This window comes from Ziziphus jujuba, chromosome 2 (genome assembly GCF_031755915.1).
Source record: "Ziziphus jujuba cultivar Dongzao chromosome 2, ASM3175591v1".
Classification (NCBI taxonomy): Eukaryota; Viridiplantae; Streptophyta; class Magnoliopsida; order Rosales; family Rhamnaceae; genus Ziziphus; species Ziziphus jujuba.
In genome coordinates, this window is record NC_083380.1 from 21214677 (window position 1) to 21233303 (window position 18627).

General features: G+C 30.2%; 1 protein-coding gene across 1 annotated transcript; it reads right to left on the reverse strand.

Moving 5' to 3' along the window:
* Positions 1 to 1076: 1076 nt before the first annotated feature.
* On the reverse strand, positions 1077 to 8718 carry LOC107419037 (uncharacterized). The gene is made up of 11 exons (XM_016027755.4): positions 8206 to 8718; positions 7460 to 7609; positions 7053 to 7220; positions 6439 to 6591; positions 6138 to 6290; positions 5481 to 5645; positions 5167 to 5337; positions 2940 to 3129; positions 2636 to 2855; positions 2151 to 2340; positions 1077 to 1529 (listed from the first exon to the last, which is right to left on the reverse strand). The coding sequence occupies exons 1-11, from the start codon at positions 8417 to 8419 to the stop codon at positions 1498 to 1500; spliced, it is 1806 nt and encodes a 601-aa protein (XP_015883241.3). The 5' UTR covers positions 8420 to 8718; the 3' UTR covers positions 1077 to 1497.
* Between the last annotated feature and the right edge of the window lie 9909 nt (positions 8719 to 18627).

Below are 18627 nucleotides of genomic sequence, written 5' to 3' on the forward strand. Positions count from 1 at the left end.
AAGAGGAGAAGAGGAAGGTAGGAGAAGAAGAAGGTAGGTTGGGCTGGATTTGGAACTTGTGAAACGGATCTGTGTGGAACAATGGTGTGAGAGGGAGCTATGGTGCGAGTGAATGGGAGTTTTGGCAATTTTTCTAACGTGAGTTGCAATTCAATCTCAGCCATCCATATCCATGATAGAAAATCCAATGACTATAGCATTTTGGCATGTTTTTGGTCAGGATATTAACCATCCAGTCGGTTCTAATTGTAGACAAACCCTTTATATATGTATATATATTTATACAGTCCGTTTATGGTGCGGACGGTCCTCATGCGGACCACAGTATTGGTGATGATTTTTCATAGTATTAGTAATGATTTTCTAAGAAACCGTCGTTAATACTATGAAAAATCATCACCAATACTGCGATTCTCATACGGACCGTCTTCATCATAGAATTTCCGTATATTTATATATTTATTTTGATATACAATGATAAATTAGACGTTTGATAGTCAATTGAACAAAAATTAACTTTGGATGTACTAAGCGATAATTTTCAAAGCTAAACAGCCTAGATGATAATTTTCAGACCTCAAGTCTCAGCGTGTAATTCCATCAAACCTCAAGAACGGATGCAATTTCCCTACGAATCGATCTACACTTTTTTCGACCTTTATCTTTTCTTTCTCCTTTTTTTTTTCTCTTCTAAAAATAAAAATTTAAAAGCATTGTAACCCATCATATCTTCAATTTATTTATTTATGTTACGATTGCAAGATCATTTCAAATTTTGTATCAAACATAAATTTCAAATTTACAACTCACCACAACTCAAACCAAATTTAGTTTACCAGACTTGGTTAGATTTTAAAATAAATTGGCTTTTCATAAAGAAAAACACACTCCTTAGAGATTGATGAAGTCAATTTTACAAGGATTGCTAAAGTCTGTCGAGCTAAAATGCCATGCCCCAGATAATGTAAAACTTTCACAGAACAAAATCCTTCTCCAGAATAACTTCGCCAAAATTTAATTCTTTTCTGAAGATTTTTCCAGGAACTATTTTCCATCAAAATATAATTCACTAAAGGTAAACAATAATAATAATAATACTAATAATAATTTCAGGTATCTTAGACATCTCATTGAAATAGAACCAGCAGAAAATTTGTAACTTTTGCACCATGCAAATGTTACTGATTCTTTTGCTGCAAAAATTAGATAAAGATAACAGTCATCAACTTCTGATAAGCAACCTCTTTGTCCTGGAATGTTCGAAGAAGTTCAATTTGATGCTGGACTAACCAAGAAATCAGCCAAACTACTACATACAACTACAACTTTTAGACTAAAATGTTAGGTGGCAGATCACACCAGTTAGCAAGTTCTGTGTATCCTGTCATATGCATCTATGATCCCTTCATATGAATGTACAATAGCCGGCAGAGTTTGTGTGTCAGGTTATATCCAGAACTAATCCCTTAAAACTGATTGGTTTCGAATTGATGTTGCTTAACCATGACCAGCCATTAATGTCCTGTCATCTGTCATCATCAAAAATTTGAAAATCAATTTGTCAGAATCACATTTTGATTCAAGCATCCACTAGTTATCCACAACAAAATTTCATGATAAAAGGGACTGTTAACTCTCAAGTATCGACGTTTTTGAGCCTTATCTATTTGGCAACATGGAAAATTGCTACTGTAGAATCATTTTTTTTTATTTTTTTATTTTTATTTTTATCTTTTTCCAGTGGAAAACTTCATAGTCATGTGACAACCTTATCTCATGTTTAAGATGCTCTGTCTACGTTTTGTTTCTTTTTTCAGACATATTTTAAATAGAATACTGCAAAGATATATCTAAATCCCTTTACCTTTGAAGTGATTTCAAATTGCAACATCATGAAACAACGATAACATATCATGAAATAAAAGTCTTCAAAATGCATGTTATAGTCGAAGGTCCATGGTTATACACAAACACATCAGATAAGTACCATAGGGTGATTCCATGAAGGGCTATGTCAACGAATGAGAATCTCTCAGTATAATGTTTGAGTTGGTTATTGGCCATTATGCGTAAAGAAAAATTTTATAATTTACATATGAGTACAGATAAATATAATAGGCAATAGTTAATATAGATCATTATATCCATACCTTGGTTTAGGGACAAAGAAACAGTGTTATCTGCCGCAGCAGACACATTTTCTTTCAAAACTTCACTGTTGTTAGATGTGTCATTTACCCTGTCTTCTCCACGTACTTCAGAGTTGGTTTTTGGTGCATCATTTGCCCTCTCCCCTCCAACATGCAAAGGAGTCACCAACGGTTCAGGGTTTGCAGTAACCTGAATAAAACTTGATATGTTCAAAATTTGATCTTCATATACGGCATCTTATGACCAACCACTTTCACCATGCACAAGAAATGATAGTGGGCAACAAGACCCCAACATTCAACTAGAAATGAAACTCCAATGTACTGATGTGTTATGCCAAATTATTATTAGCTACGAAGTTTAGCCAGGTAGTAATGTCACAAAATTATGGTTTTAACTTTTTACTACAAGAAAGCAACATTAAAGAACCATTAATGCAATAATGTAAGAAAAACAAAGATCTAAATAACAAGAAAGTTCTAACCTTATGCAACTTAGAAGGCTCGGAAGATGTTTGATCTTTTGAGACAGCAGATGAAGCAGCCTCTGTCGAGGGCTCATGTGATGCTAAATCCTTTCCATGAGTGTTAACTGCCTGTCTGTCATCCACTGCATCCTGCTTGTTGGTCCTTGAAGTTTTTGATTTGCTGTAATAATCACCATTTGACATAACTCCACCAGTTTCCCCTCCACCAGCCCGCTTCCTGATGTAATAAGACAATGAAATACAGTTATCGGTAGGATAAACCATCCAGTTGAAAGAGAATAGGAAACTATCATATTCTCACCTATTGGAATTAGGAGTAGCTGCTATTTCGTAGTATTCTGGTTTGCTGGAAAACAATACTCCACGAAGAGGCTTTCCATCAATAACAGTTTCAATTGTATACCCATCAGTGATTATTTTAGTAACCTTAGCTTGAAACGTTTTCTTTCCTTGAAGAGGCTGGAATTGACTAAAATTCGTTTTCTGTCGATCTGCAATTACAGCAATATATATTTAGGAACACAACTAAAGTTCCTTTGATGTATTAGTATAATTTCCGTTTCTTTCTTTCAAGTCCCTGAATAAAAAAACTAATATGTGCCAACTGCAATTATAATTCGACTCCAAATATGCGTAGGAAATATAAGAATATCTAGGTATATTTGTCTTAAGTTGGGGGTATAACCATGTGTCAGTGCAGACCAAAGCACAAACTTGTGTCAGTGTAGACCAATTTTAGTTTTCACCAAATTGAACATAAACGATTTTAAGCAAAAACTTCAAGCTCTGAGAACACTTCAAATGCAGAATTTGATAACAGACTTCCATAAAAGGATACAAACACTGGTTGCAGCAATTCTGATATAGAACATTACTGGTTAGAATCTGAACATAAAATAGCAACTTTGAAATAAACAGATACAATCAGATGAGTGTCAATCAAATGGACAAGAGTCAAAAATGAAGAAAAGTAGTTTCAATAAATGCCTTATACTCACAATCAGCCAGCTAATCAAATATTTAGAAGGCCAACAATCTGTGTTTCCACACACATACACTACCACAACTTGCACCCAAAAGAAAAAGAAATGAAAATTTTAGAGCTTACAATTACCGCTTCTGCAATATTTATTTAGAAAAGCATGCTGAAAAATGGTTCACCTATTGAAACATCCACTCGTTTTCAAGAAACGGCTCTGCTGCGCTATCACTATTTCATCAATTGCTTTTGCAGAAGCCAAAATGCCTATTCCACTTTCGATATTCTTAAGAAGATATTGAATAAAGACACCATATGGTAAGCTTAAGTGTGTGTACTCCAGTGCCATTCCAACATGCTTGTGCAGGAAAGCCCAAACCACAAGGCAGATAAAACATGGAAAAGGCTACACATGGTATTGTTACTCCCAAACTCTTCTTAAATGACGTGTCATTTGACTGAAATGAAAGAAAACGAATTTTGATGACACCTAGTGTTTGCCGTGTCAAAAAGGTGCTACATTCTTCAGAAAAACTTAGGGAAAAAAAAAAAAAAAAGAATTAAGTTTAGTCTTTACCATAAAAATAATTTCCAATGATAATATCTTGAAAATGATAATCATAAAATTCATCATTTCTTAGCCTGTAAAAAGCAATTAACAACCTCTTCTTATTGCCCATGTGCTACTTTTAGACCCTATCTATATAAAAATGTCCTTTCAGAAGCCCTTTTTGGAATTAGGCAAATCCCTCAAATATTATCAAAAAGAAAATTCTAATTAGTCCAACACATTGTTACTGCAGGGCATTGTTTTCATCCAAAGAAATCCTTGCCAAGGAATATCAACATGATGGATTATCTATGATATGAAAACATTTCAAGCAGAGGACAGTAAAAAAGATTTATTAAACAAGAAGTGGGGAGAGAGAGAGAGAGAGAGAGAGAGAAGCTAACAGAATCTTAACAAAAACTTAAACCCTATTTGGTTTGATATTTATAATTGTTTTACTTTAATGTTTCCTTGTTTTAGAAAACAGGTCATCTAAACAACATTCACTAATTTAAAACCAATTCTTCACATCATAGTAGAGGCGATGGGACCACATCATTTTGTTGACCACATTTTTCTAGTTCTTTCCGTCTATATTTTCTTTCACACAAGATACAAATTATATTTATGCTTAATTTAATAAACATTTTTCAAATTAAATACCAAACACATCTTGCAATTTTACAAATCACCATATACACCAGTTTTTAATTTAATAAATTAAATTGAAATTATTTTTAGATTTTAAGCCAAATATAGCCTCAATTGCATTCTTTTTCGCTGGTTCAGAAGAATGCTCAAGGCAGGAAAAAGAGTTAATACTATGTATTCTTTGTCTTGCAATGGCTTAAAAAATTTCAATTAGAGAGAGAGAGTAGAACAACTCAACTTCACTAAGACACATCAACTACACTGCTTTCAAATGTATGTACATTTTGTTTCAAACATATATATCCATATATATGGTGGGGCATTGTGCATGAGGAAGTAAATACTCACAGGCTTGGCCATAAACTGGTACAGTTGCAGGTGGACCCATATTGGCATCAATTCCAACTCTGACAAGAGCTTTGTCATGAACAGGAGTGAGATTTTGTTCTTGGCACTTTAGCTTTAACTGCTTCCTCAGAGATAACTTGTCTAGCCGCCGTTCAGTTTCCCTGGTAAGTCCTAAAAGTAGAAATTATATCAGGTTAATATGACATTAGAAGATTCCAAACTCAGTTGAAAAATATAGAATCCCCAGACCAATTTTTACAAAGAACCAGGTTTAAAAATTTTATTCAAGGACAAATTAGTAGATCATACTTAACCTGTGTGTAAATAATACATGTCATCCAGTGCCTCAAGACTTTTGTTGCAACCACCTATGAAAACAAGAACACCTCTCTTCAATGGATCCAAACAATCCCCAGCCACAGAAAATCTAGCAGATGGACCATCGCCTATAGTTGTCACCTTGGTCCATACACCAGTGTCTGCAAAATTTGGTATGTGATGGATGACAAAATAATTAATATCATAATCATAATATTAAAAATATATAATTACCAGGCGTAAGAAACATAATGTAAATTTAATCCAAGGTAGACAAACAAGGATATCTGTGCAACCAGGTTTCTTAAAACAGAGACAGAAACCAATCGCAGTGCAAGTAAAGATTCGTATCTTGCTGAACCAATATTAACTATCAACCCACTTGTTCACTTCAGCCAACAAAAAATTATTATTATTATTATTTTTTTTTTTTTTTGGGGAAATATTTACCATTCTTCTAACTTTAATTATGAAGCATTTAACAAAGTAGTTCAAGACAATTTGAATGGATGCATATTTGACACATAAGAAATCAAAGAAGCACTTATTGACAAGCATGGCAGCGAGTTGCAAGTCATAATATGGCCACAAAAAGAAAATCATGAACAGCCAAATTGAAACATATAAATTTATGGATAGTTATAGAGACATACCAATATCAAGCATAAAAAGGTCATTGTATAGATTTTGGGCATCTGTAAATCCCCCAAAAACAAATAAGTTCTTTCCAAAAGCAACAGTGGAATGACCAGCTCGGGGTGTCAACAAATGGCCAGAAGTATTCAGCTCCCTCCAAATAAGAGTATCTAATAAAATACAGCAATGCCGAAATAAATTTAAAAACCCACATCATATACAATATCCTCAAGCAGGTGTAAGGAATCTTCAAATTAAGTAAGAGAATTGAAAAATATACTCCAAGTAGTCAAAGTGATTTAAAAAATGTCATGATACCCGTATCAAGAATATGAACGTCGGATAAATAGTAATCATGACCATCTTCTCCACCAACCACAATGAATTTGTTCCTCCAAGATGAGCAACTATGGCTGTCACGTGGAGATGGTGGAGTGCCAGATGTCATAGCTCGTTTCCATACAAGTGTCTCTACAAGATCAGAGGAAAAGAGAAAACTTTAACTTTCGTTTTATATCTACATCAATGAATCATCTACAACAAAGCATCCAAGATGCATACAAATTTAGAATCCAGAATACATCAAATTAAACCTGAATGACGTTTCACACCTTTATAACCCCCTATCCCAACTCTTATTGTTTGGAAACCTTGACAACCCTAAGAGATGGGATTCAATAGTGGGACCTGGAAGAATACCCTAGGGACTTAAATGACAGGCAAGCAGCATCTTCGTATTACTGAGAAACTCTGATGTTCTTTCAAACAATACTTGTGGACAGATCATATATATTAACTAACTCGAATATCAATACCATCCAAGTGAAGAATACTATGTAAGCATATAAATACAATTTCCCTTAAAACTCAGGATCAAGGTAATTCAAACCTTCGAAAGTAAGTACTAACTACCCTTATATGGGAAAACTTACCAGTATTCAATATGTAAAGATCATTGTAGTAAACCTCATCATTATTACTTGAAGATTTTCCACAGCCACCAAATATAAACAGTCGTCTACCAACAAGAGCTGCACTATGACCTTCCCGAGCTTCAGGTCCTTCCCCTCTTAAACTTGGAGACATCCATGTATGTGAGGCTGGAATAGAAATGAAGTATGCAGTGCAGATATTAAGGGGAAAGAAAAAAATATCTTTTATTATAATTCCTCAAAACTATAGGTTCAATCAATCTAACAGAAAACATTTTTCAACAAGCAATTGTAAAATGAAAATAGAAAAGTAGTTAACTCTGAACTTAGCTCCGTCTCATCGTTCCACATGAGAAAGCAGACTAGCTGGTTATGTTAAAGAGTCTAATAAAGAAAAAATTACTTACAAGTGTCTAATATATGCAAATCCCTAAGAGGGTTCATGCCATCTGTACCCCCAAATACATAGAGATTATCACCAACAGTGGTACAGCTATGACTATCCCTGGGAGTAGGAGGTGTGCCTTTTATCAATGGCTGGCTCCATGTTTGAGTTGCTGCAATGAGCTATTCAGTATTAGAAAATGAACAATCTTAAAACTATCTTCATATAAAAATGCAAGAAAACTAATTCAACTGCAAGAGAATATCCAAGTGCATGCAAATTAAATACCTCCTGAAAGAATAACTGAAAATGATAAAGAGTCCAGCAGGAGAACGTTAAATATATATACATATATATACACATCAATTTCTTTGATATGTATATATGTCCAATGCAGGACTTTGATCAAACTCTAAAATCTGAAAACCTCTAAAATTTGGAAATGAACCGATACAATCACCAAAAAATGAGATTAAACAGAAAATACACGAAAGCATCTAATGCAAACAAGCTAATGCTAGAAAGAAGAACCTATCACAACAATGATCCAAAGAACAACAACCAACCAAAAGAAATTCACAAATAAACCCAACAAAAACCCTAATAAAAACTCCAAAATAAGATTAATCAACAGGGTATATATGAAAAAGATTCAAGCTTTATCCAGAATGCTAAACTACGATTGAACAAAATGAAAACCCAGGAATCTTTGACCCCAAAAAAAATAATAAAAAAGAAAAAAAAAATCCATTTTTGTGGAAGACCCACCAGTGTCAAAGACGTGTACTTGGTTAGTCTGACAGTTATCTTTGCCATAACCCCCAAACACGTACAGAAACCTCCCTTCTTTAACAGCGTTGCAGGTATGTCCCCACCTCTTCCCTGGCCCAGATATCTCACCCACTTCTTCTTGTTGTTGCTGTTGATAAGCTACTCCTCCTTGTCCCTGTCTGCCATGGAGCTGTACCCTTTCCCACCTCATTTTCTATTGGAAAAAAAATCAATGTGACCCCCCCAAAAAAAAAAAAAAAAAAAAAAAACACACAAAGAAAAGAAAAGAGAGAATCCCAGTGGATGAGAAAATGCAAGAAAGTGCAAGAAAATAGGAATCAGGTTTGGATTCTTGATGGGTTTGAGGATTGAGTAGATTTTGTGGTGTGCTTAAAGTTCATGCAGAGGAGAAAAAATAAAAATAAAAGCCAAAAATAATTATAAAAAAAAAATGTGTGACACAGTAGAAATATAGAGAATTGTTAATTAGGGGACCGAAGAAAGATTTACAGGAGAAATTTTTAACCCACAAGAAAAATATGGAGAGAAAAAATAAAAAAGGGAAAACACTGAGAGAGACAGTTTATAGCTGATAGGATTTGGGGTAGAGAGATGGCTAACTTGCAACGTGGCGCATGATTAGTGGATTGATGAAGGACCCATCACATGTGGGGTCATTGCTAAAGGACAGCTCCAAGTTGAACTCTTAATACACGTGGCACTTGGCCAGAAGCTTGATCTGAGTTTTTTTTTTTTCTCTTTTTTTTTTTCTCATTTTAATCTCACATTTTTTAATCATTTTAATAACACTAAATTCTTTTTTTTTTTTTAATTCAGAATGTAACACTAAATTATTATTCTCCATAGCCACATGTAAAGTTGTTTTTCTTTTATTCAGCCAGAAACAAGTTTTTTTTTTTTTTTCCTTTTTTTAATAAAATATTTAAAATTTGTAACCTTATATATTATGAAGTGCGTGTTGGAGAGTTAATGGTTGATTTCTAAATCTTAAATTAAATAAAACAGCTTACAAATTAAATTATTTACTAGTTTTATTAATATATTTAAAAAAATGAGATTTTGACACTTGCTGTAACTTTTTTAATTTCTCCTTATTAGTATTCAAATCAACGGAATTTATATTTATAATTTGTTATTTTCTAAAACTTTGACTTAAAAAATATATATTGTAGTAACTTTTGACATGTTCAACATCAAATTTCTATATTTGGTTTTATAATAAGGATATTTGACTACAAAATTTAAGCCACTATTCAAACTCCCATGTTTAGAGGCTTCTATTATTTAATTAAAAAATATTGTCAGTTTAAAAACAATTAAAGAATAATAGTAAAATATTACTAACCATTGCATTTCATTTGTTCTCTAACTAAAAGTTAAAAACTATCGGGTTTGATAATAAGTTTCTTTTTTATTTTTTATTTTTATTTTTTTATAAATTGAATATAGTTTGTGCACTAATCTATTAATGTTAGTTAATTATAATTAGATATATCTAATAACTTTAAATATAAAGAAAAAAAATATAAACACAAAATGAAGTGCAGTTTAAAACATAATTGTTGAAATAAGTAAACTAAACAAAATTCAAAAGAAAAAACAAAAACAAAAAATAAAAATATAAGTTTGTTATGAACAATTTTATTTAAGTTAAAACTTATAAAAGAGAGTCATATAGAAAAACTAATATAGAAAAACTAATAGAGTATTTTGAAGTTAAATTTAAGTATATAATAAATCTTGATAACAATAACAATAATACTGATAATGACAACTATAAATGTATAAATATATATTTATATATATATATATATATATATATATAAAAGAAAAAAACTCAACAAAAATTTTGTTGGGGTTATACCCTATACCTTTTATTTTATTATTTCTATCATTATCTATTATCTATATTTTATGAGAACAACTCTTTAGACGTTAATCATGTGTAAATTTGTATCAAATAAATCCACAAGGTAAGGATCTTTAATTTAACAATATTTATACTATCCAAATTTTTCATAAAAAAATGGTTTCAGAGTGGATGAGTAATCTCTTATCCATATCCTCCACGCATGACCATGGGATAGTAATTTTCTACTGGATATATATAAATATATATATATATATATATATATATATGTCAATTAGCATGTTGCCACACGTTTTGTATTGGATTACATGGCTCGGGAAAAGAAAATGGTAAATTATATCATACAGATTTGGTATGATAACTATTTTGTTAGAGACCATTATATAAATTTTATATTTCAATCCACAAATCATTTAGATGATTTTTTATTTTTTTTAAAATATATATATATAAAGAAAATGTATTATTAAGTATTATTTGTGTTGATTCAATTTCTTTATTTTTTTTTATTTTTTTTAATAATTCAATCCAATCCAGTTTAATTCTGTAAAACAAACAGGTTAATATAAGATTAGTCGGCTAATGGATGTAGGCAACCAATGCTGAAGATAGCCATGTCTCTGAGAAATATGCTATTCGCCTACTATTTGTTATAGCCAAATTATATATGTAACATTGTTATATATATATATATATATATATTCAAGTAAAAGCCATTCTATTTATTGCACCAATAACGTTATATGTAGATTTTTTTTGTTGTTGTTTTTGTACTTTAGCCATAACCAACTTATTAGAACAACTTAATTAGTAGACTTCAATTACCCATATTATACTATCCACCAAAGAAATATTTATCTTGTTAACTTTTCTTGCCAACCAAACAAAAAAAAAAAAAAAACTATAACTTTTTACTTTAAATAATACTAAATTATATATTTTTAGTATTATTTATTTGTGTACTTATATTAAAAAAAAAAAAACCATATTTAGTCGATTGCTACTTTTTGCTGATAAATTGAGTCAATCGAATTTATTTTTGACCAATAGATGTTGCTCTCTCATGCATATCTACCAAGTTTAAGTATACCATTCTATTGGGTGAAGCTGAAGCACTAGTCCCAAGACGAAAATGAAGCATATCAATTGGTAAAAATACATGGAAGCCCGTGTTGAAAAGGCACTACATAAGAATATGAAATTAATGAATTATCTTTCAAAAATATTAAACCACCAACTACTGGTTTTTCAACCTATTAGAAAAAAAAAAAAAAAAAACTGGTTTTCAACCCTTATTGCAAGTCAAAGTTTTGGAATTTCTTTGCAAAGTACAAATTAAAAAAAAAAAAATACTTAACAAGTAGTTAAGACAGAAAAAGCAATTATTTTTAGTCTCTTTTGGCAAATTTGAATTTTGAAAATTCAATTAGGGAAATGAAAATTAATGTCACCTAGGAGGTTGGGAGGAGTTAATTGAACCTGACATTGCTTTTCTGTGTAGGATTTTGGGGACTGGTTTTTTTCTGTTTGAGAAAAGGCCTAGTTATTTATAGCTTACAGTGTCCTACCTGAAGCCCTAGTGACCTAAAAAGATGAATATGGGAAATGGGATATATTATTATTATTATTTTTTTGCCCTGTTTGCTTAGAGGGAAATGGGATATTTTGTTATGATAAAAATCTATATATAATTATATATATATTTTTTTTGGTAAAGATAGTAAATATATATAATTGTTAAGCAAAGTCTCAGCTGTTTTCACATAAACCCAAAAACCAAATCTGTTTTTTCTTTTTCTAATTGTATGATATCTTCTTCTCTGCTTTGTTCAGTACATATCAAAGTTGACAAGACCAAAGAACTTTGGTCTTTGTTATGCTCTTCCTGCGTCACTTTTTCAGTAAGTATTTTCAAACCCTAATCAAAGTAATTTTAATTTCTAAAAATCAATATTTCATTTAATGGACAAAAGTAAATTACCCCAAAAAAAAAAATTGAATGGACAAAAGTAATGAATAAGATGATAGCTTCTCGTTTTTGGTAGGAAAAAAAAGAAAAATAAAATGAGAAAGTATTCTCTAAGTTTGAGTAAGGCAATGTGAATATTATATATTTATCAAAGAAAAAAAAACTGTGAATATTATTAGCAATATAACAATAATAATAATAATAATCAATGTTAATATTATTATTTTTCAATGAAAGCTTCTTATTAAGCATTGCTAAAAAAACTTAAGATTGAAGTTACAACAAAATTTTAGTAGAAATATTCATCCTCTTAAAGTGTACGGGTACAAATTAATGGGTATAACTTTTCAAAATTAAGGATATTCACTTGTTTTATTTTATTATTATTATTTTTTTTTAAATCAAGTTTTAGTTTTTTTGACATAAAAATTATAAATGGAGAAAGAAAAATGATTGTTAAAAAATTGAGTATGAAATGAAGAAATTGGATTTACAATCACAACAATTTCTCTAAAATAAGATTCCCCCTTTGGGTAATCTTTTAAATAGGAATGACCTTTTTTTTTTTTTTTTTTTTTTCATGAAGGGGGGATTTGAACTTGAATATTTTTTCTTAGAGTGGCATTTGCTGCACAGTTATAATTTCACTACCGCAACATGAAAAAGTATTACAATATTGGAAACCCTACAACTGCAAAGTACATTAAAAAATGAATGATGATAAAGGTCTTTGAGTGGAACAAGAAAAAGAATAAATAATAATAATAATAAGGGAAGAAAAAAAGAAAAGAAAATTGCAAACTACCTTTTAAACTTTCATCCAAGCTTCAATTTACCCCGTTAATTTTTTTCAAAGAATTTTTTCCCTAAACTTTGGCATAATATCAATTGAAACTCTATTTCAATTTTCTAATTAAATTTTGATGAAATTGTCCAATCAATATAAATATTACTTGCTTATATAAATACAAGATGTATGATGAAAAAATATATAAATATAATATGTCCAAAATATATATTTTTTAAAAGACAACATTGTAAAAAATAAAAATGAATTTAACAACCTATTATGGTATTATACATCACTCAATTTTGCTTAAATTTGATGAAGAAAATTTTGAGTTAGACATATTTTAGTCATTTAAATAATAAAATTTAATATTAAACAATCAATTAGGAATTAGTTTTTTCAAATTCTAACAAAAAAATTTTAAGGATTAAGCATATTGATATTAAATCAAATTTCAGGAAAAATTGCTTTAAAAAAAATAAAATTAGAGGGTAAATTGAAACTTGACTACAATCCCGTAGTTTATTATTGTTATTATTTATTATTATTCTGACCAAAATGACTGAATAATTTCTAAATAGCATTGTGGTTATAGAAGAATAAATTATTATACCTATTCCGTACCTTATTTGGCTATTTTCATATTTTTGTTTTTTTGCTAAAATGGGTATTTTCATATTTATTCCATACCTTTTCTGGCATATCTATTCCGTCCCATATTTAGCTAAGTTAAAATCAAGGGTTTTTTTTTTTTTTTTGGGTGCTTTTTTTTTTTTTAATGAATATTCTAGGATCATGGTTTAATGGTTATCCAGCAGCTGCACCACATGACTTGTTACAGTTAGGTAGTTAACCAACAATAAAAGTTTCTTTTATTACATTCACCCAAAAAGAAACAAAATGTAATATCCCAAATTTTTAAGCATAAAGTAATTTACTTGATTTAAAATTTTATTGCTCTAAGTAAATCTTTACATAATAAATTCTCTTAAATTTCCTAAAATTTAATATATATATATATATATTTAGAATCAGGCTCATATCAAGGTTACGATGATTTTAACATTAGATTTTTTTTTATTATTAGCTTTTGAATCACAATAAAAATTAGGATTTGAAATAGAAAAAAATGGTAAAAAAATATATATAGTAACATACCAAAACTTTATTTATGAAAAATAAATCATATTGGAATCTGGTGATTAATAAATATAATTTTAAATTTTAATATTTAATTTGATTTAATGGTTGAAAAAGAAAATCTTGATATTAAAAATCTACTATAATTGCAAAGAAAAATCCTGACATTAGTTTTCAAATTAGGGATCCGATTTGAATTTGCCTATATATATTTAAAAAATCCAATTGTGCTACGATTTATTAATTTGCTTACTAAATTAGATATCCAAAAATTTTAATAAAAACAAATGAAAAATTAATATTAAGTAATTTAATATTTCAGTAATAAAAGGATAGAAGTGTCCTTATTGTATTATTATTGTACTAGGTTTGGCCCGTGCTTTGTACGTTTGTTGATGTGTATTAGTGTTAATCATATATATATATATGTATATATACATATGCGTGTGTGGATATATATATATATATATATATTCACACTTTCAAAAACAATTACTTTGTATAGATATTAAAATATTCAATCCATAAGTTAAAGCAAAATATCTTTTATTTATTAATGTTAATTAATCAACATAATTTTCAACAAATAATATAAAATAATATATCATAATTATTTTAAAATTCCCATTAGCACACACATACATCTAATGAAAATGATTACTTTAAAAATTTTACATTAGATTAAAGATGATAATCAAAATTTTGATTTCAAAACATTTATTTATTGACACGTGTTGGCATTGCATTTAATTTTTAAAATTACATTGCTAATATTATAGGGGAATAAAATCAAAATTAAGAAGCAAATTTTTTTTTTTTATTTACCAAAAACAAAAGTTGATTTCAATCAATACAATTTTAGTAGTTAATTATCAATTTCCTAAGGAAATAATGAAATCATATAGCAATACCAAAATGTAGATTAAAAAAATATTATAACTTATTAGTTCTTGTTTAAAAAAACAAAAAAAAAAACTTTTTAGTTGTTGCTCGCATGATGGATGCTATTGAGAGGTCAAATTGAGCAACACAAAAAAGAAAAAAAAAAAAGGGTAAAAAAGGAAAGACAAGGTAAACATAAAAGCATAAACTATGGATTTTAACCTTTTCTTTGCACCATGGAAATCAAAATTAAATGGTTATTTATGTAATTTTAGGCGGTCCAAAAGTTTTAGTATTAAAGATATATATTTGCAGGAAATTGCACATCTAACTAAAAGTCACTGGCATCAGATAATAGAAAAGGATGATTCCTGTATATTAGAGTCTCATTTTGATATTATCCATTTAAGAGAACTTTTTGCTATTAAAAGTTTGTCTCTAAACTGGTCTTCTAGAATGGAAAATCAATTTGTTGATGTCATAGCGAAGTAAGCTTTAAGATGTTCGTTACTGGCATATTGGAGGGTCCTGCGATTTCCCAAATTCCCCAGTTTTTTTTTTTTTTTTTTTTTTTATTCCCTTCTTTCAGAGGAAGGTCTTCCTCCTCTGTGTTGTAAGCCCTATGGTGGGGTTTTTTTTGTGTGTTAATGCAGATTGAATTACCCAAAAAAAAAAAAAATAGAAGCCATTTCAAATTGTTGGTTTATTTATATATATATATTTTTTATATAAAGTGCATTACACATTCAAGAAGGAGAGTAAAAAACAAGAGTCAACACGTAAACCTTTTTTATATTTATATTTCAAACTCCTCTTGTTTTAATGGACAAAGAACAGAGATATATATATACCTTCACTATTTTCATAGTTCATGAATCATATTTAAAAGGTTCTTACATTTCCCATACGTATTTATCATATATCCTAGAGAAAGTAAAATATTAAATTTGGTTTACTATTCCAACAATCCTTCCTGTAAACCAAATTTTCTTTTAACTCCAAGCTTAGCATTTATCTCTTTGAAAAGTTGTTGGCTGAGAGGTTTTGTTAAGATATCTGCCAATTGGTCTCTGCTTCTGCAATATTCAATTTGAATTGTGCCATCTTTGATAAGATCCCTGAGAAAATGAAATCTAGTCCGTATGTGTTTAGTCATCCCATGAAGAACAGGATCTTTAGCAACTGATATGGTTGAATTATTATCACAAAACAAAATAGTTGGCTTTTCTGGCTTAAACTTGAGACTCTCCAAGACTCCTTGTAACCAAATAATCTAACAACCTACAGCACAAGCAACTATATACTCTGCTTTAGTGGTTGAAAGTCCTATCACCGGCTGTTTCTTTGACATCCAGGAAATTGCTCCACTCCTAATATTGAACACATAACTAGCAACACTTTTATTGTCATCAACACTTCCAGCAATATCACTATCAGTGTAACCCATAAAAGTAATTGGAAGATTTGCTTGATAAAATATACCATAATCAATGGACCCTTTAATGTATCTCAAAACTCTTTTAGCAGCTTCCAAATGATTTGAATATGGCTTCTCCATAAATCTGCTCATCAAACTAACAAACATGATATCAAGCCTTGTTGCAGTTAGATGCATCAAATTTCCAATTAGACTTCTAAAAACACTTGGATTGACAAGTTTTCTTTCACCATTTTTCCTTAACTTTAATCCAGCAACACATGGAGTTGACACAGGATTTGCTAGCTCCATTTTAAACTTCATCAAAATATCATTTGCATATTTCTCCTGAGAAATAAAAATTCATTCTCTGCTTTGATGAACTTCAATTCCCAGAAAATGATGTAGTTTCCCTAAATTTGTCATTTCAAACTCCATTTTCATTGATGCTCTAAAATTATTTAATAACTCCATATTGTTGCCAGTGAATATGAGATCATCAACATAAAGACTCACAATAATGAAACCTTCTTTGCCATGATTTTTGACAAATAGAGTATGCTCATATGGACACTTATGAAACCCATTCTTCTCAAAATAAGAATTTATTTGGCTATACCAAGCTCTAGGCGATTGTCTAAGACCATATAAGGCTTTCCTCAATTTATAAACTTTGTGCTCTTCACCCTTCTTCACAAAACCAGGTAATTGCTTAATGAAAATTTCCTCATCAAGATATCCATTCAAGAAGGCAGACTTAACATCCATTTGATAAATTTCCTAATTACTTTGAGCTGCAAGAGAGATGATCAGCCAACCAGCTTCAAGTCTTGAAATTGGTGCAAAAACTTCTTTGAAATCTTCACCTTCCTTTTACTTGTATCCCTTGGCAACTAATCTTGCCTTGTATTGTTGATTGAACCATTTGTATTGATCTTTGTCTTGAAAACCCATTTAACTCCAATAGCATTTTTCTTTGCTGGAAGAGAAGTGAGTTCCCATGTGCTATTTCTTTCAGTTGCATCAATTTCTTCCTTCATAGCTATTTTCCATTTTTCTTCCTTGACAGCTTCTTCAAAAGAAATAGGATCTTCTCCTGCAAAAAAAAGCAAAGAAAATATTATCTTGATTTATTGGCTAAGTTGCATCATATATCTCCTGCATAGTCTTTGTCTTTCTCCATTGGGAAGAATCTTCATTTTCTGAATCTTGAGAATTGCTTTCATCTTCAACTACAACACATGGTGTATTGAGTGAACCATCTTCTTCCAAGTCATAAAAAGATGATGCTTCATCAAATTTCACATCTTTACTTACTACAATCTTCTTTGTAAGTTGATTATACAACTTATAAGCTCCAGATCTTTCACTATATCCCAAAAAAATGCATTTTTTAGCCTTGTCATCCAACTTGTTTCTCATAGGATCAGGAATATGTGCATATGCAAGACTTCCAAAAATTCTCAAATGATGAACACTTGGTTTTGACTCGTACCAAGCTTTATGAGGAGTGCAATTTTGCAAAGCTTTTGTTGGTGACCTGTTGATTAAATAGGTAGCACAACATACAGCTTCTGCCCAAAAATCTGAAGACAACCTTTTCTTTTAAGCATACACCTTACCATTTCCATGATTGTTCTATTTTTCCTTTCATAAACACCATTTTACTATGGTGAATAATAGGCTGTTACTTCATGTTTTATACCAGCCTCTTTACAAAATAATTCAAACTCATTTGAAAGATATTCTCCACCACGATCAGTTCTTAAAATTTTAATCTCATATCATAAAACTTTTCAACTTCAGCTTTAAAATCCTTGAAAGCTTGAAATGCTTCTGATTTTGCTTTAATAAAGAATGTCCAAACTTTTCTTGAAAAATCATCAATAAAAGAAATAAAGAACCTGCTACCTCCCATAGATGGTTCTTGCATTGGACCACATAAATCTTAATGGACAAACTCAAGAGGTCTTCTAGCTTGGTGAAAAGATTTTGAAGGAAAAGTCTCATGATGCTGCTTTCCAAGTTGGCAAGCTTCACATACTCCAATCATTTGATCAATTTCGGGTAGGCCTTTAACCATCTTTCTCTTTGATAGCAACCTTAGATTTCCAATATTTAAATGCCCAAATCTATCATGCCATATTGTTGAATTTTCCTCTTCAACACATCTAAAACAGTTAATATTAGAGATTTCCTGTGTAAAAGGGAATTAATTATTTAAAGCCACTGGAATTTTAGCAACAAGCTTAATTTCCCTCCATAGAATGCACATATTATCATCGAAGTGAATATCAAATCCCTTTTTTGAAAGTTGGCTAGTGCTTAGC